The sequence below is a fragment of the Mus musculus genome, chromosome 9 (genome assembly GCF_000001635.26).
Source record: "Mus musculus strain C57BL/6J chromosome 9, GRCm38.p6 C57BL/6J".
NCBI lineage: Eukaryota > Metazoa > Chordata > Mammalia > Rodentia > Muridae > Mus > Mus musculus.
In genome coordinates this window covers 6,270,975-6,296,464 of record NC_000075.6, presented here as the reverse complement: position 1 = coordinate 6,296,464, position 25,490 = coordinate 6,270,975, and the positions used below count along the sequence as shown (strand labels likewise).

The following is a 25,490-nucleotide window of genomic DNA, read 5'->3' as shown; positions in this document are numbered from 1 at the left end:
TCAATTCCTGTGATGCTTTCGGGAACCCACACAGCTAATACACAATTAACATCGGCTAGAGAAAGAAGAGAGTCTGTATTATAAACCCTAATATCTCACATTATTGCGCTCATTATTTGGCAAGATCATATTTGTATTACATAGTTGTTTTACCTTAGCAACAGTGGTATGAGAAATGAGATATCTCATGGTCTGGGGAGATGACTCTGTGGATAAACTGCTTGCTGTGCAAATATAAGGACCTGAGTTCAGATCCCTTGCATTCACATACAAGCCAATTATGCTGGTATGCACAGTTCTGGGGAGAGTTAGAGACAGTAGAATCTCGGAGACCTGCTGACCAGTCAGTATATCCCAAACAGGACACAGATTTTAATCAAAGAAACAAAAAGCCCACTTCCAGGTATGAGATGTATTGTATCAAGATTTTGAGTTTGGGGACAGGGGAGGGCATCTCTATCCCCAATTTGAGGACCACCCAAATAATACAGACTATATTCTTGGTTTCCCACTAGAACTAGGTAGTAAGGCATTGTTGCTGAAGACATCACATACATTGCTTTATAAACTTGAAGACATCAAACTGACACTGACCTAGAAGCTTCCCCCACTGTTTTCTAGCTTTCACGGTGCAAAAGGTATTTTGCAGGATGCTGAGGGAGAAAAGCCATCTCCCCCATGGATGCCATTTTGAGACTATGTTCTACTTGACACTCATCTTTTATCTAAATGAATGGATGAGAAATGAAGATATATGACCATGTGTGGAAAGCTTAGCAAATGAAGGAGTTCATAAGGTGCAACCCTAGCTGAGGTACTGCTAACCGTTGATGGGAGAGACAGTTCTTTTCAGTGGTGTAGCTCAGAGGAGGTTGTGCAGTGAATAATGCCCCACATCCATGACCAGATGTGCAGCAATAATGAATACGTGCAGTAGTAATGCAGCTCAGTGAGGTGCAGGAGGGAGGGGAGAGTGTAGAAGAAGGAAGAGAGAGAGAGAGAGAGAGAGAGAGAGAGAGAGAGAGAGAGAGAGCAAGAGCAAGAGAAAGCATCTTGGGGGCTATCCAGGAGAAGTTGAAAAGGAAACTAGGGATGTATATGACTTAATTACCCCATATTCATGCATGAAATTATCAAAGAATAAGTAGAAATCTAAAACGTATGGTTGAGAAATTAACATACCCATATGGGCAAGTACACCTCCACAAGTGTGCATATACATGCACACGATAAGTAAGTAAGTAAGTAAGTAAGTAAGTAAGTAAGTAAGTAAGTAAATAAATAAATAAATAAATAAATAGAAATAAGTTGTCTCTGACTTATGGACAATTCTTAATCATGGACATGGCATCACAGAAGGTACATGCCCTAGAGTAGCAGTCCTGGATATTTTAAGAGAAAAAAGATCTTTTGCTTAGCTTGTCTGCCCATCACCAGTTGAATTTACAAAGTTTACTTTGCCTGCAAACAATTGCCAGCAGATATATCACCGAGTATATACATTAAAAGGAAAGAAAGGGAGAAACTTAGCACTCACTCTTAATTTCAATGCTTCACAGCACCACCAAGTCTCCAATAATGCTAAGCATGGTGGATGGATTGTTTCCAAATTAAATCTTGAACTAGTGTCAGTATATGCTAGTTTTTCATTGCAGAACAATACAAAAAAACATTATATGATAAAAACAGCAAGACATTTTTCTTTTCTAAATCCAATTCAAACAGCAAAAACAAAAAGACTCAACAAATGCATGCTATTTAGAGACTATGTTCTTGACACTCATCCTTTATGCTAGATGAATGGAAAAGAATTGAAGTTTCATGACCATGTGTGGCCCAACAGCTAGGATTAACTTAGATTCTAGCCCACTATGAGGCTGAATATTTCCAAACACTCAGAACCATTTGTTGTTGAAAATGGCTGTTAAGAGGTTTAGATAGAAACTAGAACACCAGTTATAAGTAAGCATGAGTATAACAAACAGAATTCAGATTATTGAGGCCAAAGTAGGACTTGATGGTCTTTAAGAGGCTTACTAATCCTCAGTCTCTTGGTCAGCAACATGGGCCCTTCTCAACTCTTGGGCATTATTTAAGCTAAAATCAGCAGGATTTTAATTCTATGATACAATTTGTGAACAACTTTCAAACCAAAGGGAGATATTTTGTTCTCTGTTTTAACTCTTAAAACATGTTTAATACACACACACACTACCACCACCACCACCACCACCACCACCACCACCACCACCACCCATTTGGCTCTATATACTTATCTTGCTTTAGTTGGAATTACTACACTATTGACTCCTACTTCTAGCTTCTAATTTCCCTTCAAATGTCATGCCCTTAAGTTTGACATAATAGATCCACTGGTTTTCCTTACAAACACAGGCATTCTTTAAGATTCTGTCCAGAGGGAAGAAATACACATGTAGTAAGGAACTACATTATCCTTACAGTACTGTATTTAATCACAGAAAATGATCCCTATGCTCTATGAAGCCAGGGCAGGTTAGCTACTCACCACAAATGAATAATAAATCTTGAATCCAGGTTTTGCCACAAAGTAGTCATCAGACTTAAATGTGATTTTAATCTGGTTTGTTCTTGACGTTATCCTTGGAGGGATCTCCTTGTGGCCACACCATCTTCCTCTGACAACAGTGCTGCTCTCTGAGACTTCTTCAACTTCCACAAAGTCATACCTAAAGTGTGAGACTTTATTAATTGTTTTAGTAAAGTTGACTTTAGCTGCTGAGAGATTGAGACTTACACATGATATCTTTTGACTTTCCAACTAACTGAAGACAAGAACCTATAGAAATGTGTGAAACCCAAAAACTAGTTTAGGCAATGTTTGTCAAATTTGAAATTCAACACTTTATCCTGAGAGAATATTGACTTCCTCCATTATGACAATTACAATGCCCTATATAATTAAAAAGAACTTTCAGAACATGACCCTTAGAATGTTTTCTGGGAAAAACAAATAGCTGTTGTCTACTAACATATTTTAAAGATAGGTTGAGATACATGCCCCAGTAGTCACCGTAGGAGCTTGCAAAATACTTTTCATTTTGAATCAATTTGCTCACCAAGGCTTCTTTGAGAATTACATGATTGACATCTTCATAGACCAAGGAGTCTCGTTTCTTTAAAAAATTGTCTTTTAGAATGACCACATGATTACACATGACTTTTTTCTTTCAGAAAGAAAGACAAATAATATAAAGAACTATGTATGTTAATCAGTAACTGCTGTTTGGTTACAACGGGTAGTGAATGAGTTCTACATTAACACAGGACCATTCTTACCAATGGTCACAGAAACACAGAACCCCAGGACCCTAAGCAACAGCACATACCCACTTTTTATTCTGTGTACCCAGTTGATCATTGTGGTTTCTTCATCCATTCTAACTTAATATACCTCAGTGACATACTTACATTCTTTACAGAACATTTATTCTATCCTAGAACTCCTCAGGTCTTGGTCCTTTCTAAAAGATCCATTAAACAATCTGTCCTTCAGTTGATCAAGATTCTTACTCCCTATCTCCACCTTTCCCCAAGTAACTTCAGGTGTTAAAGTCACAAGCAAGTATCATCACTCCAGTGAAAAGAGGCTCATAAGTCTCACGTGTTTATTTTTTCCAATTAGGATTGCTAGAAGGAAGAAGTATAAGGAACATAAGGTCTGAATGTTCAGAAAAGCCCACTTGAATTAGTTGCCTTTGCTTACTGAAGGGTTTTCACTAAATTGGGAAGGGCAATATCTAAAGGACAGCTAGAAATAATACTATGCTGACTAAATATCCCTGGCAGTGATTTATGAGGCCCTTATGTCCTTTGCCTCGGTTTCTCTATGGACAAAATAAGAAGTTTATATAATTTTACCAGCTAGATATCTCCCGAGTGCTGTGTAAATTAATTATTTGATGTTTATATGGCTGGAAGGTAAGAAACACGGAGAAATATTCATTAATAAGGTATTGCAATATACACAGCAGTGAGGTTAGGGGCAGATGGTAAGAAATCAATTGCATTTTATTTTTTATATAATATGTGTAAATCAAATATAGTTGACAAAAATGAATCTAATTGATTTTTAATAACACTAGGTCACTTTTATTTTTTAAAAAATCAGTGTAATTTTACATTGAGTCGATATGGAGTATGCATCCCAGGCTGGGGAGAACCATGGGACTTGGCTCTGATTTATATCCTTCATGTTCTTATCATTCCACTTCATTCTGGAAAATTCAAGAAACAACTTGAATTGATGAAAGGTCCAGAAATGACCCAGCCGAATATATGTTTGAATATTGTCTAGGACCAAAACCCCAGCTCATCGGTGGTTTTCTTTCTGTAATAAGAAAACATGTATCTGGTCCTGGTCTTTAGCTCTATGCTAACATCTCTGGAGTTTTCAAGTGATAGATGAAGAAATTCATTTGTTATTCAGCACAGTTTATGACAATGATGAACTTTCAGTGATACCCCAGAGCACTTCAAGATGGAGGCAGCACGTCCAGAAAGATCAAAGAATGATTCTAACTTTAGAATTTCAGGTCCAGGTGTACTAAAGAACAGAGGGTCTAGAGACTGCATTTCCTCACCATCCATGCTGATCAGTCACGTATGCAACTCTTCACAATCTCCTTAACTTCTGGCTTGGTGAACACATTTGGAGACAGTGCTCTTTCCATGTACTTTACTTTGTTTCTCTCTTCAGTAGTCAATTTCTTGAGCTATGTCCTTTATACTAAACTGCTAAAGAATTAAGTCAAGGCCTCCTGTGATTTTTATAAGTTGTGATATCAATTCATCAAAGCTTAGGAGGGGTTGTGGGCCTGATTACTGTTGGTAGAGCAGAAGATGGGAGGGCTGAGATATTTACCTGGCATTCAACAAAGGGGAGACTCATGGGACTGTCCTGTGGAGTTGGATGCAAAGCCCAAGTGATTATGTAGAATTAAATTGAAATGTAGGACACTCAGCAGGTGTTAAAGAATATTTAGGAGTGGAAAAAACAAAATTCCCAACCTCACATATTTGGTGTTTATAACAATACAGAATTATTAATTTGATGAGGTTTAGAATCATTAGGGAGAGAGGTCTCTAGGCAAGCATGTAGGAAACTATCTCTATCAGGTTAGTTAAGGTGAGAAACACCTTCATTGCAGAGGTCACATCCTTGTCCTAGGTCGTGGATTGAATAATAACAAGAAAGTTAGCTGAGTACCAGCATACATCAATCCCCACTTCTTGACTGGCCTTGCAATGTGTCTTAGTCAGGGTTTCTATTCCTTCACAAACATCATGACCAAGAAGCAGTTGGAGCTGTGACGAAAGAATGGACCATCTAGTGACTGCCATATGCAGGGATCCATCCCATAATCAGCTTCCAAATGCTGACACCATTGCATACACTAGCAAGATTTTGCTGAAAGGACCCAGATATAGCTCTCTCTTGTGAGACTATGCCAGGGCCTAGCAAACACAGAAGTGGATGATCACAGTCAGCTATTGGATGGGTCACACGGCCCCCAATGGAGGAGCTAGAGAAATTACCCAAGGAGCTAAAGGGAACTGCAACCCTATAGGTGGAACAACAATATGAACTAATCAGTACCCCGGAGCTCTTGTCTCTAGCTGCATATGTATCAAAAGATGGCCTAGTCGGCCATCACTGCAAAGAGAGGCCCATTGGACTTGCAAACTTTATATGCCCCAGTACAGGGGAACGCCAGGGCCAAAAAGGGGGAGTGAGTGGGTAGGGGATTGGGGGAGTGGGTATGGGGGACCTTTGGGATAGCATTGAAAATGTAAACGAGGAAAATACCTAATTAAAAAAAAAAAAAAAAAGAAGCAGTTGGGGAGGAAAGGGTTTATTCAGCTTACACTTCCATACTGCTGTTCATCACCAAGGAAATCAGGACTGGAACCAAGTAGGTCATGAAGCAGGAGCTGATGAGGAGGCCATAGAGGGGTGTTTCTTACTAGCTTGCTTCCCCTGGCTTGTTCAGCTTGCTTTCTTATAGAACCCAAGACTACCAGCCCAGAGATGGTCCCACCCACAATGGGCCTTTCCCCCTGGATCACTAATTGAGAAAATGCCTTACAGTTGGATCTCATGGAGGCATTTCCTCAACTGAAGCTCCTTTCTCTGTGATAACTCCAGCTGTGTCAAGTTAACACAAAACTAGCCAGTACACAATGTCATCAGCTGTTTTAACTCCCTTGATATGACAGACTGCACCTTTGAACTGTAAGCCAAAATGAACCCTTTTTCTCATGAGTTGCTATTGTCAGGGTATTTTACCACAGCAGCTCTAAAGGAAGCTAAGACAATGTCAGACATATCCTACATGGAAACAGATTACATTACCACTCTTGTTATTACCTTTAACATTTTTAATAGCACTTTACTTTCTTTGTGTTTGTCTTTTTCCTCCCTCTTTTGTCAGCAAAACAACAAATTAGTTCTCTCTTTCAAGGTTAAAAAGACAAAAGATCAGCTTTAGTTTATTCTCATTGTAAATATTAACTAGCTTTCCACGTGCATAGTCATCTCTGCTTTCTGGAATATATGGTCCTAGAAAATAATAGTCAATGCTGTTATTTTCTGGGGGAAAAAACCCAGCAGCATAATAAAAACTGTCAGTATAATAAATATGCAACAAAGGACAACCAAATCGGATGCACCCCCTTTTATTATTCAAAGGAAAATAAACTGTTCAGAAGTTAACTGGCACTGCAGAAAGAGTACAGGCAGGAAAGCACAAAGAGGAATAAAAAAGACCCCTGCCCCCAAGTCTCCTGCAGGGTAATTTAGGGAGCAAGATGCAGAGAGCCAACAAGTCAAAGAACAAAGGCCTGGGCTTTCTCTGATAAGCATGCTAATGAGGAAGGGTGATTAGCCTGCTTTAATCTTCTGTCCCATCAGGAAAAACATCTGATGAGCACATATATCCTGAGGTTGTCTCTGCTTCCTCCTGCCTATTTAGGAAGTGTCAGGAAGTCCCTGACCTCGTTCTCTGTCACCATCTCTTGTCATGGTTTACAGTTGCCTCAAGTGCTGAAGCAAACAGGGGCTTTGTTCTCTGTGCTGATGGCAGACATTCACCAGAGTTACAGCATGCAGCTCTGGGGGACCTGAAGTAGATGCATATACGTGCTCACAAAGGCTTTTCTGGGCCTTGGAAAAGCTCAGAGTCCCAGACTCCATTGTGGTTTTTTTTGTTTTTTTTGTTTTTCAGGGAAACACACAATTGTGTCTGAGGGAAGTGTACATTTTTGTGGGTCTTCTGCAGTGCCAGCATAACACCTTTTAAATTTGTTTATGCTTGTTAATACTGGTTAAAAATTTGAAAAAAAAAATCTAGAACCAACCAGGAGAGTTTTTTTTTGGCCACTCTTGTGGAAGATAATCTCTATTAGGTTAGTTTGAATGGGAAGACCTACCCTAAAAGATGATGATATTGTTCTCTAAGCTAGGGCCCTAAACTTCATGAAAAGGAGAGAAGAGTTAGGGTACCAACATCTATCCCTCTTTTCTTCCTGACAGCAGATAAAATATGACCAGACACTACAACTGAAATGATATCCCCAAATCATGAGCCAAAATAAACACTTCTCCCTTAAATTACCTGAAGTGTGGAAAGTGATTAATATAGAAACGTTTTGGGTAATTCCAAAGAGTTTAAGAATATTTGAATCCATGTTTTTAATTCACATTTTCCCACTTTTATTAGAACACTAAAAAGAATAATGTTCTCTTACCTACAAATGTCATTTTCTGCTTCCTCTAGTCCGAATTGATGGTCAAAGGACAGTTGTATCCGTGTTTTCTCCTGGGAACGGAGCCACCATGTCAGAAGCAGGTTCCTTGGGTAGCTGTTCGGGAAGCGAGGACTCTGCACATGGCCATTGCTTGTCACCTGAATGTTCTCCTCTCTCTGGTACAAGTCTGTGAGGTGATTGCTCTCTGTTAGTAGTCACAACTTGTAAAAATTAGTATGTTGCTCCAATTACAAGAAAACACAAAAATGAATAATTTACAACATGACATTTCAAAGTACTTCTTGATTTAGTTTACAAACATAAGACCAAGTGGTAGACTCAGGTCAACAAAAAATCCAAGCCTTATTTGTATTTTGCCTGCTTTCCTGATCTCTTTACAGCTCCCACTGTCCAATACTTTGTAACCTTGGGGATTTCCTCCAAAACTCTTGAGAGGCAAACATAACCAATGATCTCAGACCTCAGATTCATTTAGACTAGAATCAAACCTGAGAATAACTTCAAACAGTTCATGTTTTCGCTTTACTATGTTATACAAATTGTTAAGTTTAACAGTATTGACTAAGGGTTCAATAAATATTGTTGAAGGAAAGAATGAAAGAGACAAATTAAGAGATTCTAATAGTGTTCAAGGGCCCCTTACAATTTGATAAATAAAAAGTTTAAAGTGATTTTTTTTTTCTATCATAAACCTAAGAACTTTCTCTTTCTGGCTTTCTCTGACTTTAACATATCTAATCTGTGTTGCATTTTCTTAATGTGTTATAACAGGGAATATATTTGGTCTTTGTATTGGGTTCTTGCAAATAGACTCCAGACTCTAGCCATTCTCAAGTGGTTAAGAAGTTCTTTGTTTTCATGATGGGATTCCTGGGACTATATTTACATCTATGCTCATGGCAAAATTTATTGTGGAGTCCTTAGACAGTTTCTTGATGTGTATAAGACACTCCAGAAAGATAATGTGGTTAAAGAGGTGTTTTGCCATGGAAAATCAGACTAGAGGTGCCAAAGTCTAAGAATGAGAGAATTTGGCTTGATAGTCACTCCAGGTTGCTACAGGTTTAGGTAATCATGCCTGCATAATGAGACCAGAGTAAAATGTTTGAACACACATGCTTCCCCAGGAGAGAATGTAACCAAGGAACACATGAAACCTTTCAGGACTTACCCTCTGAGTCTAAATATTTTGCCATTCCTAATTTTAATGTTTTAGTATCAAACTTCTTATACAGTGTTTTCTTGAGTGCCTGAAGGGTTGTATATAGGGACACTTGTATCACTAGCCAGTTGGCCAGTAGTGCAGGTATCCTGAGACTTGGAGCAAGTGTCTGAATTGAGAACAGGCTTGTGGGGCCTGTACATTAAATCTGTGGAATACTAGGAGAATACAAATCACAATTGCCTTGCTGCATGGTAGGTATTATTTTCTATGTTTCAGTATTTATAGTTCTTTGCATTTTTAGGGATTTTGAACTCCATATTTAGCAGACCTCCAACCACAGACTCTTTGTGTCCTCCCACAAAGATTGCTTTGAAGCCTGTAATCAGAGCCTGGTCAAAGAGGTTAAAGTTGCTCACTGAAGGCCTCAAAGGTGGGGGTACTCAAGCAGGCTGTTGAAACCTCTAATAGGGAGGATAATCAGTAGGCACTCATCTATGCAGATGCAAATGGAAACTTAATACACTGCAGCTTGCTTAGGCAGACTGACAAAGAAACCAGTGTGCTATGCTGAGGTTCCCTCCCTGAATTTGGATGACTGCACTGGCTCTATAACAGACAGCCTCAAAGAGGTGGGAGACATTGCCTCAGACAGCTAGAAACATCCACCAGATGACCTCTCTTCATCGCTGACATGATGTTGAAAATCACTGGCTCTCTAATCTTGTTATGAAGATGTCGTAGGGAACCCAGGCAAACACTGCTTCCCACACTGATATGTACTCTCAACCAGTCACAATTAGTCAACCAATACAGACAAACTATAACATAATCACAGCATCTTCAGTCCTCCTATTACTTGTTCACAACTTCTGTGTTATTTTCTTAGACTGAGTATTGTTGATGGCTTAATTTAAGTGATACTTATGTTTAATAAACAATAATGTTATTCTGAAATACAAATTTGTATCAATAATGTCAAAAAACCTTAGATATAATGTATCATGAATAGAAAGAACTATATATCTTAATATAGAACTACTAAATTCTTAAATACCTATCTTAGGATTTCAGAGTCCTCATTTCTGTACTAAAGAATTTAGGGGCAAGGGCCTCTCCTCCCACTGATGACCAACAAGGTCATCCTCTGCTACATATGGGGCTGGAGCAATGGGTCCCTACATGTGTACTCTATGGTTGGTGGTTTAGTCACTGGGAGCTCTGGGGGTACTGGTTGGTTCATATTGTTGTTGCTCCTATGGGGCTGCAAACCCCTTCAGCAACTTGGGCCCTTTCTCTAGCTCCTCCATTGGAGACTCTGTGCTCCGTCCAGTGGTTGGCTGAGAGCATCCACGTCTGTATTTGTCAGGCACTGGCAAAGCCTCTCAGGAGACAGCTATATCAGGCTCCTGTCAGCAAGCTCTTGTTGGCTTCCACAATAGTGTCTGGGTTTGGTGACTGTATATGGGATGGATCCACAGGTGGAACAGTCTCTGGATGGTCTTTCCTTCAGTCTCTGCTCCACTCTTTGTCTCTGTGTCTCCTCCCATGGGTAGTTTGTTTCCCCTTCTAAGAAGGACCAAACTATTCACACTGTGGTCTTCCTTCTTGAGCTTCATGTGGTCTGTGAGTTGTATTCCACACTCTTTGCCTAATATCCACTTATTAGTGAGTATATACCATTTGTGACTGAGTTACTTCACTCAGGATGATATTTTCTAGATCTATCCATTTGCCTAAGAATTTCATGAATTCATTGTTTTTAATAGCTGAGTAGTACTCCATTGTGTAAATGTACCACATTTTCTGAATCAATTCCTGTTTTGAGTGACATCTGGGTTGTTTCCAGCTTCTGGTAATTATAAATAAGTCTGCTATGAACTTAGTGGAGCATGCGTCCTTATTATATGTTGGATCATCTTCCAAGTACATGCCCAGGAGTGATATAGCTGGGTGGTCCCTAGGTAGTACTACGTCCACTTTTCTGAGTAACGACCAGATTGATTTTCAGAGTGTTTGTACCAGCTTGCAATCCCACCAGCAATTCCTCTTTCTCCTCATCCTTGCCAGCATCTGCTGTCATCTGAGATTTTGATCTGTGTGAGGCAGAATCTCAGGCTTGTTTTGATTTGCATTTACCTGATGACTAAAGATGTTGAACATTTCTTTAGGTACTTCTCAGCCATTCAGAATTCCTCAGTTGAGAATTCCCGGTTTAGTTCTGTACCCCATTTTTAATAGGTTTATTTGTTCTCTGGAGTCTAACTTCTTGAGTTCTTTGTATATATTGGACGTGGTGAGATTTGGGAGATGGCTAGGGAAAATACTTGCTGCATAAAGATGAGGACTGAGTTTCCTAACACTAATGTAAAACTGGAAGCATTGATATGCCTCTACAATTCCAGTACTCTAGTCCCAGATGGGAGCTGGGGACAGGAGAACTCCTGGAGGTTCACTGGTCAGCTATTCTGGTATATGAAGCAATGAACAAGAGACTGTCACATGAGAAAGGACATCAGAATTTGTCCTCTGACTTCAACATGTGAATCTTGACACAGATAATCCTGAAACTATCCTCTTTCCATACAAACAAACAAATAAGTAAATAAATTGCAATAAATGTGAAACTTTTCGTTTCACATTTCGTGTGAAATTTGCTGGAGTCAGTTTTGATCCTTGACTATTGATAATGTACCTTAACTTCTGAATCATATTGCTTACATATTATTTATTATAAGCTCATGACAACTCAAGGACTCAAGGTTACTCTTGTCAGAAGAGTAACAACGAACTATAGGTATTGAAAACTACCTATCTGGTTAAACATAAGATAAGTAAACTCAATACACATAGACTTATCCCTGGACCAAATAATTTACTTTGGTGGTCCAATAATAGCTAACAGTTATGGGGCAATTACTATGTATGAGGCACTCTGATAAGTGGCTTTCACTTGCCTACTGCATGTAATTCCCCATGATAATCTTGTGCAATTAGTAATGTCAACACTACAAAGGGAGTTCTGGGAGTTAAGGAAACCTATAGCTCAAGGTACAAAGCCACTCAGAAGCAAAACCTGACTCTGGAAGTACTTTTCAAAGCAGACTTAACTTGAGCAAAGTGTGAGCTGTTAAATCAAAAACAAATGAAATTCATCAGAAATTCTATATATGCTTAGACGGAAGGAGTATAGAGTCTTAGTTTATATTTTAATCCAGAAGGAAGATCACATTTATAGTATCAAAATATGAACTATGTACTCTAAAAAAAAATCCAATTAAGATAAAAAAGGTAAAATGTTATGTGCATCTATTCTGCTCCCAACCTTTTAACAAAACTCAGTTCACCCCATAATATTTCCCAGAAAATTCCAGAAAAGTAACCCAAGCACTATTACCCATCTCTTTGATTTATTTAGATCAGCAACCATTTTAATGCTGAACAAAGTATCAGTAACTTCTCAGCTGCACTATAATCTACCCAGACATTTCTCCAACAATTCTGCCACATTTTGAATCTTAGAACCCAGAACTATTCCAACATTCTCACGTCTTGTGTCCTGTCCAATCTTCTGCAGTTTCTGTATTCTTATTTAGATTCTATATGCTATAGTTGGCTTTTGGTTTCACTTTATTGAGGAGAGACTGATATTGAACTCATTTTCCTATCTTTGACCGAGCAATCTCCCCCACGATTGGTACCTAGTGACCTAAAGTAGAGGATATTTATCCCTATGCCCTAGGATCTTACTTTTATCGTAGTGTTTCTCATTCACAGAAAAAAAAAAATGGTTCTAACAGATACATTTGGAAATCCATTACAATATATAATAATGCTGAAGAAATGAAACTATAAATATTGGTAACATTTTTATTTCATCTGCTAGAACATAGTATATTATCTGAACATTAAATGCAAAGAGAAAATATTAAGTTGTTGAAGTAAAAATTAAACCATTCAATGATCTACAGCAACAAATAACATGGAGTTTGTGGCTCTGTCATCTCATAATCATTCAGTGCAGCAAGTCAGAGATAGTGATTTGAGTCATGGTCGTCAGTTAAATAGCTAAGAACCTGAGCCCTAAGTCACAACCTGTACACTGCAGCTACAAGCCTAAAGCTGGGAACAGTCACACAGGCAGGAAAATTCCACCCCACAATGGGGTTATTACCAAGTATCATTTGTGCAGTGGTTGTTTCATGATTTCACAACCATATCACTGCTACACTGCCCAGAATGTAGCTGAATGATTTATAAGTTTTCAGTCTCTGAACGTAGCTAAATGACTTACATATACAATCTCATCTCTGCTTCTAAGCAACCACTGGTAAGAGCAATTTCTGTGTAATGAAATGTGTTTTCTGCATATCCACTGTGGAAGCCTATCATAAGTTCAGAAAAGTCAGCACATTACCAGTGCTTTCGTGCTGTTTTGTCATTATCACTTTTTTTATTTTGGAGAGGAAGCCAGAGCAAGAGCAAGAGTACATGAGTGTGTGAGCAAGAGAGAGTGAGAGAGACAGAGAGACAGAGAGAGGGAGAGGAGGTCTCTTGTAGCTCAGACAAACATAGATGGATGGCTAGATAGATAGATAGATAGATAGATAGGAGGAAAAGGTCTCTTGTAGCTGCATAGACTGACCTTGAACTCACTATATAATGACCTTGAACTCCCAATCTTTCTACTTCACCTTCCCAGTTCTATGAATACAGGTGTGTACCTCCATGCCTTATCCATGATTTATTCAGACTTTAAACAATCATTTTTGTACCATTTTAATAGGCAATAAGCTCAGCAAAGAGAGCTAAAATCATTAGGAGAAATAATGGGTAAATAGTGCTACAGCTGTCTCCTGGTCTCAGTCTCCATTGAGTCCACCTGTTTCTGCCTCTCGCTTCCTTGGATTCTCATGCTGGCTCCTCAGCACTGCAGAAGCAGCACCTGTCATAGGATTTGCATAGGCTTCCCAGCCTAACACACCAGTGGCTGGATATGAGAGTTAACAGCCTTTTTCAGGTAACAGTTTTCTTTCAGGGAAACATGCTAATTTCAGCATGACTAATAGAAGAGAAACTAATAGCAGGATCATGGAGACAAGTCAAACATGCTGGATTAGTAATGAGATACACTTTACTCCAAAAGCCAGTACTTTTAAACATTTATCAACTTACTTTTTATGCATGCATGCATGCATGTGTTTATTTCATGTATATGACTGTGTTTGCACAGCCTCTTTGTGAGGCCCACTACAGGTATGAGTCCTTGCCTTCTACCTTGACTGATAAAAGTCTTCATTGGTATAAGCACAGGCCAGCTAGCACAGGGGCTTCTGGGACTCTCTAGTGTCCAGCCTCATCTCCAAGTAGGCATGCTGGACTACTATGTGACTTCTATATATTTGAGCTCAGGTATTCACACTTGCACAGCAAGAACTTAACTCAGCCCCTTGAAAACAGTACATTCTAAAGCAATGCCACCAACTAGGAGCAAGGATTAAACACAGAATTCTGTGGAGGGCAGTTCACAGAACCATAACAGATTCTGATATGTAGGATTGGACAAGATGGTCAGAAATACTGCAGTGAGTAGAAAGATGATCTGCATGGGTTAAAACACTTTCTTCACTATACTGACCATATACATATCTCAGCAGAAACATACCATGTGATAACTTAGGAAGGACATTGCTTATGTTGGCTGTACATATATCCATGTAATCTAGGAAGTAAATTACATAGCGCATAATTTATAGTCATGCTTAAATAGTCATGCAGATGCATGGGTTTAGTACTACGTTTACTGTCATTTGAATACCAAAATTTTCTGAGTACCAAAGTACCTTTTTGTCACATCTCAATGTATTATAATAGCAAGTATAAGTATACTTTCTGGTAATTGCTCATCTTTTAGGAAAAGAAGCAAGTTGGGACTCAGTTGCAATAACTTGGTATGTGTAAATTAAGTCATTGTAAGAAAACAGCTATTCACTTGATTTCAACCTGAAATAGTCTCTTCAATGGTTCCAGATAGAAGTAGATGGAACACATTTGGGTGTTTAACTATCATTTGTAATGCCTGTATGAAGAATGCAGCATGGTAGGATACAGAAAAATGATAAAAATGTAATATAATTTAAAATGCAGATATACCCAGTGACATATCCATGTTTGCCAGTAAATAGTCAAATAATTTATGAAATCACAAAGCCGGGATGATGTACACAGTTACTCTATTGTGATTTGATATTGATACTCTACATTCACTTCCTGCATCAGACAATACAATCAAAACCAGTGGAAACCAGGGACTATCTCAATTTGTCATAGAGAAACTTCTTTGAGACTAATGCAAATAATTCCCATACTATGACCATGTTTAATAGTATGAGAAGTAGGATTTTTTTGTCTATTTCATAGTTAAATGCTTAGTTGTAAAAAAAATTATGACATGACAAGTTTAGAAGGAAGCTAGAATACGTAAATTTTTTAGGCATTCTGATGGAAAATTTATCATGTGCCATCATATTGGCTCAGCCTGCAACATTAACTCTGTTCCTTTGCCCTGACTTCCAAGATTGAAACCTTTGGCAAATAAAAGCTGTTCTATTCCTCATGAGTTGACAGGAAATGATAAAGCCTTTCAATAAAAATAAATGAAATTCAGAATATATTGGAGAAAAGGCATGTATTTTAGTCCGTGTATCTATGTGAATAACCCTCACCTTCACCCGCCACAGTACTGAAAAAGATAGGTTAGCCCTAGCTACCTTAGCTGAACAAGAGTTCAGGTGTGAAGCTAGATTCACCTGACACCCCAGTCAAATCTGTGACATAGAGTCTTGCTAGTAAATTTCCGCAAAATAAGGTGTCTCTCTTCTGCTGACTCACATGGTCTCCCTTGTTGTCAGTAGTAACACAAGTGTCCTGCAACTACTGTTTTAGGATAAATTCCAGTCAGCTGAGTTCATACCAGTCATATATGTGTCCCTAGCATTCATTCGTTCCATCTGTTATGGTATGTTGTGATAGTTTTAAATGTCAACATCCAATAACTAGAATCACCTAGAAAGAATCTTAGTTGAAGAATTATCTTAATCATTTTGGCCTTTGGACATGCCTGTGGAGGGTCATCTCAACTGTCAATTGATCTAGCCTACTGTGAGCTTCACAGTTCCCTAGGCTAGACCCTGAATGTATAAAGAAAGAGATCTGGGTGAGCAAGCAAGCAGGTAGCATCCCCACTCTTGACTTTGGATGTAATGAGCTATTTTGTCTTCAAAGTTGAAATTTTAGACCAACTAAACCCTTTCCTGCTTTATGTTGCTTTTTGTGAGGATATTTTACCTCAGCTATAGGAGTGACGGGAGTGTATATGCTCTTCTCTATTTCCCTTCCATGCTTCAAATGTGGTCTGCATCAATAACTCTTCTTGGTTTTTGTATCTCCACCCTGTCTCCCCTTCTCATACTATTCTGACACTCCTCATTTGACTTGTTGTAAAGTATTAGCATTGATGATTAGTGCTTTACCTCTGTGGGGTGGGGTTCTCCTCTAAAGGATAGGCAGGATTCCTTCTTTTTCCTGTCCTCTGCCACAGAGTTCCTTACAATCATCCAAGCTTTTACTTTCTTCAGGATATTCCTTGCACAATGCGCATGCTCCAGCTCCTCTTCAGTAAACCATCTTCCGTCCCTTTGACAGACATCATCTTTTATGTCCATTTTAAACTTTTTTGTTCCTTAAATACACATTATACTTTGCATTTTACATGTAGATATTATTGTTTTTTTAGCTTGTTCTTTCAGAAACTACACAGAGTCAGAATATGGTTGCTTGATTCAACATTCCACATGCAGCATCTGGTGCAGAATTGACTAAATGAATTTGACCTTGAACATCGAATGAATAGCACGGTGCCTGGACAGTTGAGTTCAGTATCACATAACATATAAATAATTCAATACTGATTACTTTCTCCTCACAGTTATAAAATTCCCTGACACTATAAATTTTACTGGATTAATTATTTTTCTTGAATTTATTAATTTAGGAAATGCTTGATGATGCTAGTTATAGTGAAAGAGATATGAAAGACATAAGTCTTCACAAAATTGTGGGAAAAAAATCAAACCTATTGAATCCTGAATAAAAATGCCAAAAATTATGAGACTCATCCTGGCATAATATGCTAAAGCCCATCATGTACAAATATGAAAGTGTGTGCGCATGGAGAGGAGATGAATATCTAAGCACATGCTGCATTGCTGCACTATTGGAGCACAGCAATAGCAATGCACATTGTCTCTGTAAAGAAATATGTGTTTGAATAAAGTTTGCTCTCCTATATTTGCCATTGGTAAAAACATCTTGTAATCTAGTTACTGGTTTCTTCCTTTGCAAAATAGTGACAGCATAAAATTCCTTTACTTGACTGCTATAAACAGCCTGGAAATGTGGACAATTTTTCAGCAAATGGAAACAACACAGAAATGTCATTAAACAGAGCAGAGAGAAGAATAGCACAAAAGCCTGAATGCCAGCTGAATCCTGGGAGTTAGAGGGTGGGGGCCAGAATAATTTAGCTTCAGCAAGCAGAGCAGCAGATGCAGTAAGATGCAGAGATATAGATACATATATCAGTGTTCCAAACTTCTCTTTCTTTGACACTGCCTGTAGACATAGGCTTGAGAGCTACCCCGCTACCTTTTTTTTTTCTAGTAAGTTTAAGATGATTTCAGCTAAAGGACAATATAAATGATACAAAATTGAAAATATAAAATGATAAAGTACCACCTGATTCTTTCAATTTAGTGTTTCCTAATTATTATAAATTAATTATTTATAGCTTCTAAATGAAAGCTACTTATGTTTGGTTTGCTGAGATGGCTCAGTGGATAAAGGTTCCTGATGATCTTAGTTCAATCCCCAGGATCCATGTGTTGGAGAGAGAACAGACTCCTGTGGATTTTCCTTCAACCTTCATAGGCATGGTGTAGCATCAAAGTGTGTGTGTTGGGCTGGTGAGATGGCTCAGTGGGTAAGAGCACCCGACTGCTCTTCCGAAGTTTCGGAGTTCAAATCCCAGCAACCACATGGTGGCTCACAACCATCCTTAACAAGATCTGACTCCCTCTTCTGGATTGTCTGAAGACAGCTACAGTGTACTTACATATAATAAATAAATGAATCTTAAAAAAAAAAAAAGAAATTCCTTGACTATGTTTCTGACTTCACTGAAAATTTAAAAAAAAAAGAAAGTGTGTGTGTATGTGTGTGTTCTCCCACATGTGCATACACAGAGAGAGAGAGAGAGAGAGAGACAGACAGACAGACAGACAAAGACAGAGAGAGCAAAATAGATAAGAATGTAAATTTTTTCATATTTTAAAAGTTTCAGTTTAACAAGAATGAAAAGGGGAGCACAAGTTCTAATCACAATAATGATTTCATAGTGTTACATTTTGAGCAAAAATTTATACCCTTATAGAAACAAATATTTCAAGAATTGTGAAAATAGGCAGTGAAGTGTGTACTTTTCAGTTTAGATTTACAAAAATGCTCCTCTCACAAGCATACTAGGCTGAGAAAATAGTTGTATTTTGCATTATATTTTTCAAGTTCATTGATAGAAATACCCATATGTATCTATCCTACTTGCATGAGATTCTCTCTATGAATGTCTTCAACTAAGGAAACAGTTTAAAAACCACAGGAATGTCAATAAAAAACAGTATCAAGTTCACTGTATGTTAGGTTCATTCTGGATGCTTAAGTAATTTATCAGTCACAGGGAACACACTGCAGTTCTGTGTTATGGATCCTGCCTTCTCATATATTCTACAGCAAAGGACTTATCTGATTTCCTACATAGGGCCATAATTTAGTTTCCTGCCTTGCTAGTGCTGGTCCTGAGAATGTGGCTGGATTGTGGCAAAAAAGAAACACAGAGGGAAGTACTAATTCTGAGCCATGCGTTAGCTTTCTCAAGTGTTTTTATTTTAATCTCTTGAGCTTTCATAAGTGTCACAGGCAGAGCATTCTCTTGAACAGGCAGTTTGGCTAAGGGTCAGAGATATACATAGCAGATGTAGATCTAACTTGAAGCTAAGAGCCAGATCATCCAAGCCATTCTCGGTTGGTCAAAACCTACTATCCCCAGACATGGAAAAAAAAAAAAAATACATGATTTCTAGTTTAAGTCACTGAGTTTTGAGATGGCCGTTACACAGCTCAACATGCCAACAGCTAACAAAGAAAAACAGTATATTTCAAAATTAAGGACAGACATAGCTACTGAAACAGATATTACTGAAGGGAAAATATACACACCGTGGCTGCAGGCATATTAGAAGTTCCGGTAACTAAGACATCTGTGAAAGTCATATTCAGGGAAGTGTTAAAACCTCCTAATTTCTTAAGTGCTAAAAGTCCTCTTCAGTGATCTGATACATGGAAATGACCATTCTTCCTGACATTCTACCTTGGTTAGTTTAGCAAACAACAAAGAAGAATGTACCACACAAAGGCATGCTATATTAATAATAGAAGATTGTTTCAAAGTAGGATATAACAGAAGACTTTAATTATGTACTACAGTAGAACTTTTAAGATAATACAGAATGTATGTAGGCTAAAATATACTGGATGCATTTATCTTGCTTCATTAAAACAGTTCCACAAAATCAAGTGCAAGTTTCTGTTCTGTAGTATGGATTCAGTTGATTGCCTTTTTTTATGTGTACTTTAAAATTTTAACTTAATGGGCTCCCTCGGGACATTGTTTAAGATTAGTAGTTGACTAAAATCCCTTTGGAAGACTATTGCATTAATTTATGCAGTCTGCCTGAGGAAAACAGGACTGTTTGTAGAATAATGCTTTCATGATTATTATTTAGAAGTATCACATTACCATACCCTATATTTTTTTTGTTCCACCCACAAGGGACAGAGTGTATGCTTCCAATTTTCTAATGTGTGTTTCCAAAACATGTGGTCCAACCACAATGATAAGAAAGGAACAAGCTGACCTTAAAACTTACAAGAATTAAGTGACATGATATTTTATCTTAGTTACTGTGACTACTATGTTAAGTCCAGTTTAGCACATATGTCTGAAGTTAAAGCATTTTTACATTTAGGTTAATATACACAAATACACACACAGACACTGCAATGTGTAGTTTATTTTTTGTTGCTCATAAAATTTCCTGGATTCCATGCGGGTAATGAATTACATAAAGTGTACAGATTTGGTATTTATTTTCTTAACTGCCTGTTGGTATGAATTTTTAGCCAGTCAAAAATTAAAAAGAATAGAAAACTTTTACCCAAAGAAATAGAACATATATATATATATACAAACCTTTGAGTTAGAAGTCACAGCCAAATTCTGCAGCTACCAATATAATAAAACAGTTACAGTCAATTCAGTGTTGTGTAGGCTTCCCAAAGGCAAATGTCCCACTTTTTAAAGCTTTGTATATAATTAGAATTCTGATGCAGATACGACCTCAAATGTCTTCTAGTAAAGGTATAATTAAGTAACCCAAGGATCTTGTAAGTAAGCATGGCAGGATGAGCAAGCGCTATGCTATTCCATCTGTGGTCCCTGCCACACATCTCTGAGCATCATGGTTCCTGCTCACTTCCTGCAGTTCTTTATCTATCTTAATCTCAGAGTTTCTTCTTTTTTTGTAATTAAGGATGTTTCCTGTTTATTCCTTTACCAAAGAGAGATTCACAGAACCATTTCCAAACACACTTACTGGAAGGCATCTAAGATATGTTGGTTTTGAGCATCAGTGGAAATGAACATTGAGAATTATAGCAAGAGGACTTAATCTAATATATAAAAGCAGGATATTAATCCATTCTGATAAACTGCAACATTTCTCTGAGTGTCTGGGCCCAATATCACATAAGGACAATTTGTGTTAAGAAACACAACTATCTTTTTCATAAAACACATTATGGAGTTATAAGGTTTAAGTAAACATGGCATGAAAACACAGGGCTCAGAGCTTCTAAGAATGAAATATTATTTTAGTCACAAACTTCCACATGGAGTTTGTGGCAGAAACATCCACAGGCTGTCAGAAAGACTATTGTAACTTACTTGTACCACTGGGCTTCTCTTAGCAATTTTCCTGTACATATTAATGTCAAATTATGTTTAATATTAGCCATATTTTAATATAGAAACACAGCACAGTTAAGAAAATGGTAAAAACCATGGAAAGAAATAAATAATTTGATGGTAAATATTTCTTCAAAGAATCCTTGCTTTTATTTGCTCCCATAAATTTCAACATAATATATCACATGTATAATGTGTGCCATATATATGCCATTGATTAGTCTCCTGTGGTCAGAAATCACCTGACCAGGGACAGGATTTCCTTCTGCAACTCCACAACAGGAAGATCTATTATAAAATGCAATTTGGCATTTAGTGTGAAAATGAAGTTTTCCTCTCTTTCACTGGAAGAAGAGCATCAAATAGGTCATGAATATCCTTACACAAATGCTTCCAAAATACTTCAACATTATATGATATGAAGACAATGGAAACATTATAATCCACCAGTTATCATATTTCTGTTGACATTGCAAGTGTAGCACAAAATATAAAATATATCAGAGAATATGAATTTTCTGCAAGAACCACAGTGGGTTGACATTCAAATTGCATTCAAATAACTGCTGTTGAAGTCAGTGTCTTTCTAATATTTGCTAATATTGTCAAAACAATGAGGCAGACACTTAGACCCCTGTCAAAAATGTGCATACAAATTACCCATTTGCACACATAAATGTCAAATGTGTTCAGTCTTCACAGACAACCTGATTTTCAGATGTCGTTTGTAGAATATGGATCTTGTTCCTACCCAGTGACATTGTCATCTTAACACATTATCTGAAATGATTGCAGCACCATCCTCTGAATCAATATCTGGAGAGTTTCTTGGCCATCAACAAAATATAAACATTATCATTCTTTAAAATACAAAGAAAGTTTCATGTTTGTGGGACTTTGCTCCAGGCCCTGGTTCCTTACTGAGGGGCCACTGGCAGTTGATAGCTGCTGGGAGAGAAAGAATCACTTGTTTTGAACATGTCGTGACTGGTGTATTTTCCATGATCTAGTGGTTACCTGTACAGATATGGGCAGCACTAATTGGACTTATGCCTTTGATTGTATATAAGAATTACTCAATAAATATGCAAATTTCTCAGACCCACTGTTGGGGCACTTTGAACTCTGAGGTAGCTAATCCAGAGCCAAAGTGGAGAGCACTGCCAGCACCAACCAAAGGAACAAAGCTAGACACCCTCCCGAAGCCCCAAACTAAGCACAAATTTACTTGATTGATGATGCGAGGGGCAAATCCATTGTTTTGCTCTGAAAATTACTTGAGCATCTCAAAGAAAATAGCTCAGGAAAAATCAACACAATGGATGAAATATGTGACTCTAGCTGCTCTCTCAAGTTCAGTCATTGCACATGTCCCCTGAAAACAAGTATGTGGCATAGGCCATCTTGGGAGAACCAAGATCAGAATAATGCTTCTGCTGGGAAGCTCCCAAGAAAACCAAGCAAGTTACAAAGCTTCTAGAAATGGGAAAATGTTAAGTCTGTAGGGATGCACATGTGGAATTTGAGAGATGCACTAGAACAGTAGCTGTGCCTGCTCCAAAAGCATAAACATCACACAGTCATAGTATTCCCACTACCTGTTGATGCCTTTCTCATGGACAAGTCAACCTCCAACCACTGGAAAGGGAAGCAAAGCCTTTTGTTTTCAACATTTCCCTCTTTCCTCCGATATCTAGACATATCACATGACTGCTGATGACCCATGGAATCTGACTGGAGGCTCTCAGCAGCTCTGGGGAGGCTAAGGCAGGCAGAGCTGTGTCTGCCCTCAGCCCTGTCTCTGCCATGGCAGCTTCTGAACTCCACTCTGGGACAATACCTGTTGCATCTTCTATCTGTTCTATGATGACTATTCCAAAGAGTCCTTATCCAAACTATCTGGAAAAGAGATTACCACCATCATTACTGTTTTACGTAACAGGATAGCAAGGCCCTGGTAGAAGTGACTGCGGTGTCCATGAACATGCAGGTAAGTAGGGAGGGACCAGAGAACTTGGGGTCAACTTCTCTGATTCAAAAGCTCTCCATGCATTGATTTATATCTCTGTTCTGACACTGGTGTTTGTGCCAGGGTGCACAGAGGATGGTTCTTCTCAACTACAGTTGGTATAGAATATCATTTCATGGGATACAGTCTTTGTTTTATATGAGAAATTTTTAAATGTTTGCATTTTATAAATTACTATTGGATATAGATCAATTCGATATTTTCAAAAAACAGATACTAAAGATTTTGTGGTAAGCCATGCACCTGTGACATTAAAAATACGAAACATCTTACTTCCCCATTAAGCATCTTTTGTCTAGTATATTCTTACTTTTATTAGCTAAGAATATCCCTCCAGAAAAACTTATTCTCCCTGTAATTCTAACAAGGAGGGGAGAGGCTGGTCTCTAACTGTGAAGACATTTGCTCCAAAGCCATTGCTATAAATTCAATTACATTTTTGTTGTTGTTGTTTTTTTATCATTATGATTTTTCTTTTCTTTGTCATCTTATAAAAAATGAAGTTTTTATTTACCAGGCGTTGTTTCTCATTATTTGCGGTTGGAATAATAGGAAATTCTACCGACAGGTGGGCTTCAGCCATACTAATTACCACAGCAATTCATTAGCTTAAATCGGGTACTGCTGAGAATGGTAAAGCCACATAAACGCCACTCTGGGAATGCTTTCCTATATGAGACAGTTGCATAAGGGCCCCCTCTCATTCATGCAATTGGTAGAATATCCAAATGACTGTCTGGAGTGACAAGGGGCCTTTTCTCAATTATTTGGGATTTTTCAATATAGATAACTATTCTACAAAGACATGGCCTTTGTGTCCATCACCACAAATGAAGGGACTTGCCATACAGTGATTTTTGCCATGGTCTGATCAGTTAATGGTTAGGAAGCCTGTATGCTATTGCTCTGTACTGAAAGGTTACATATTTGAGGTAAAGGCCTGTGAGTAACCCAAATCTAACTCCTTTCAAATGGTTTTTTTTTATATTATTGATCAGTCTGCAACATCATTATAATCCTCTTCAAAATGTAATATGATGTTCAGCAATTATATACATTCACATGTAGAACATCTGTAAAGACTTTGGGGTAAACTCCCAATGTAACCTCTACCTATTTTCTATTAAAACACCCCTACTCACTAGAGAAAAGAAGAGGCAGAGATGGGTGGGCAGCACAAAGCCAAAACTGAAGGAATTTTCAATGCTGCTCACTGGCTAAATGAAGGCAATGAGCCATTCAATTTTACCAGTGTCTTTACGCATAAAGTGACAACTTTAACTATCACATGGAAGCAGAGACTTCCATTGTGCTAGTGTCTGTGATGAAACTAGCTTGGGGATGAGCTGGGGGTCTTTTGTTTGTTTGTTTTTGTTTTTTTTTTTTTTTTGTTTTTGTTTTTTGAGAAAGTTAGACTATCCTTCCTATATGCCAAATTCCACCATCTTATTGCATTGGTTATAGAATCAATCACATGAAAACATGGGCAGAAAAATTTACATGGAGCAAAACAAAACTAAACAAAGGTCAAGAAAGTACTGTGATACCCCAGGCATGCATTCTCTCTAGAACACAAGTGGGTGAAATCCTTCCTATAGACCTACTTCAGTGACAGTTCTAGTAAGGATTCTAGATAGTTCCAAAAATTCCCACAACTCTACTGCTGTAACATACAAATATATATACCTGCTAAGTAACTGTAGTGGCTATTCCTGGTTGTCAATTTGATTATATCTGGAATGAACTATAATCCAGAGTTGGAGGCTCACCAGTGATCTTAATCTGGAGGCTGGGAGATACAAGTTTCTGACCTGGATCTTGGCATGTATATCTTAAGGCATAGTGGCTATGAATTCCAGAAGATTAAGACAGGGAGACCTCAGAGTTCAAGGTCATCTGGTGGCACACACCTTTAATCTGGGCTACACCATCTCTGGATGACTGCAGATTGTAAGTTATCAACAAATGTCTTTACTATATAGAGACTACCCATAAGTTCTGTGACTCTAGAGAACCCTGACCAATACAGTAACCACCACTTATTTATACATCTACCATTAAGTTCTATTCCATAACACAACTCAACAATCATGGATTTTTATCTCCATTAATAGGGAACGTGTTTGGAGGAGGACACAGACTCCCATTCTTCTGTCTGCCTTCATATCCCCAGCTCACTTCATGGTAATGAAAAGTGGTTATTAAATAGCTATGATGAGGAACTAATGACATATTTCTAAGACCATCTCTAAGTGTGGAAAACAAATGCTTTTTATATTCAAAGCATCCACCAACTCATTGTGTCTATACATTTCTGGACACTTTACAGGACTGAGTCAATAGGCTTTCAA

At 38.0% G+C, this 25,490-nt stretch overlaps 1 protein-coding gene across 5 annotated transcripts in view; it reads right to left on the bottom strand.

Annotated features, from left to right (window-relative positions):
* The window catches only part of Pdgfd (platelet-derived growth factor, D polypeptide), a 365,922-nt gene that overhangs the window by 237,820 nt on the left and 102,612 nt on the right, over window positions 1-25,490 (bottom strand). For 4 of the 5 annotated variants that reach the window (XM_011242370.3, XM_006509887.4, NM_027924.3 and 1 more), the window contains exons 2-3: window positions 7,789-7,993; window positions 2,528-2,708 (exon numbers count right to left, since the gene is read on the bottom strand). In XM_011242370.3, coding sequence (XP_011240672.1) covers window positions 2,528-2,708; window positions 7,789-7,993 — 386 coding nt within the window. The remainder of the gene's footprint in view (window positions 1-2,527; window positions 2,709-7,788; window positions 7,994-25,490) is intronic. The other variant, NM_001357397.1, reaches the window with a different exon arrangement.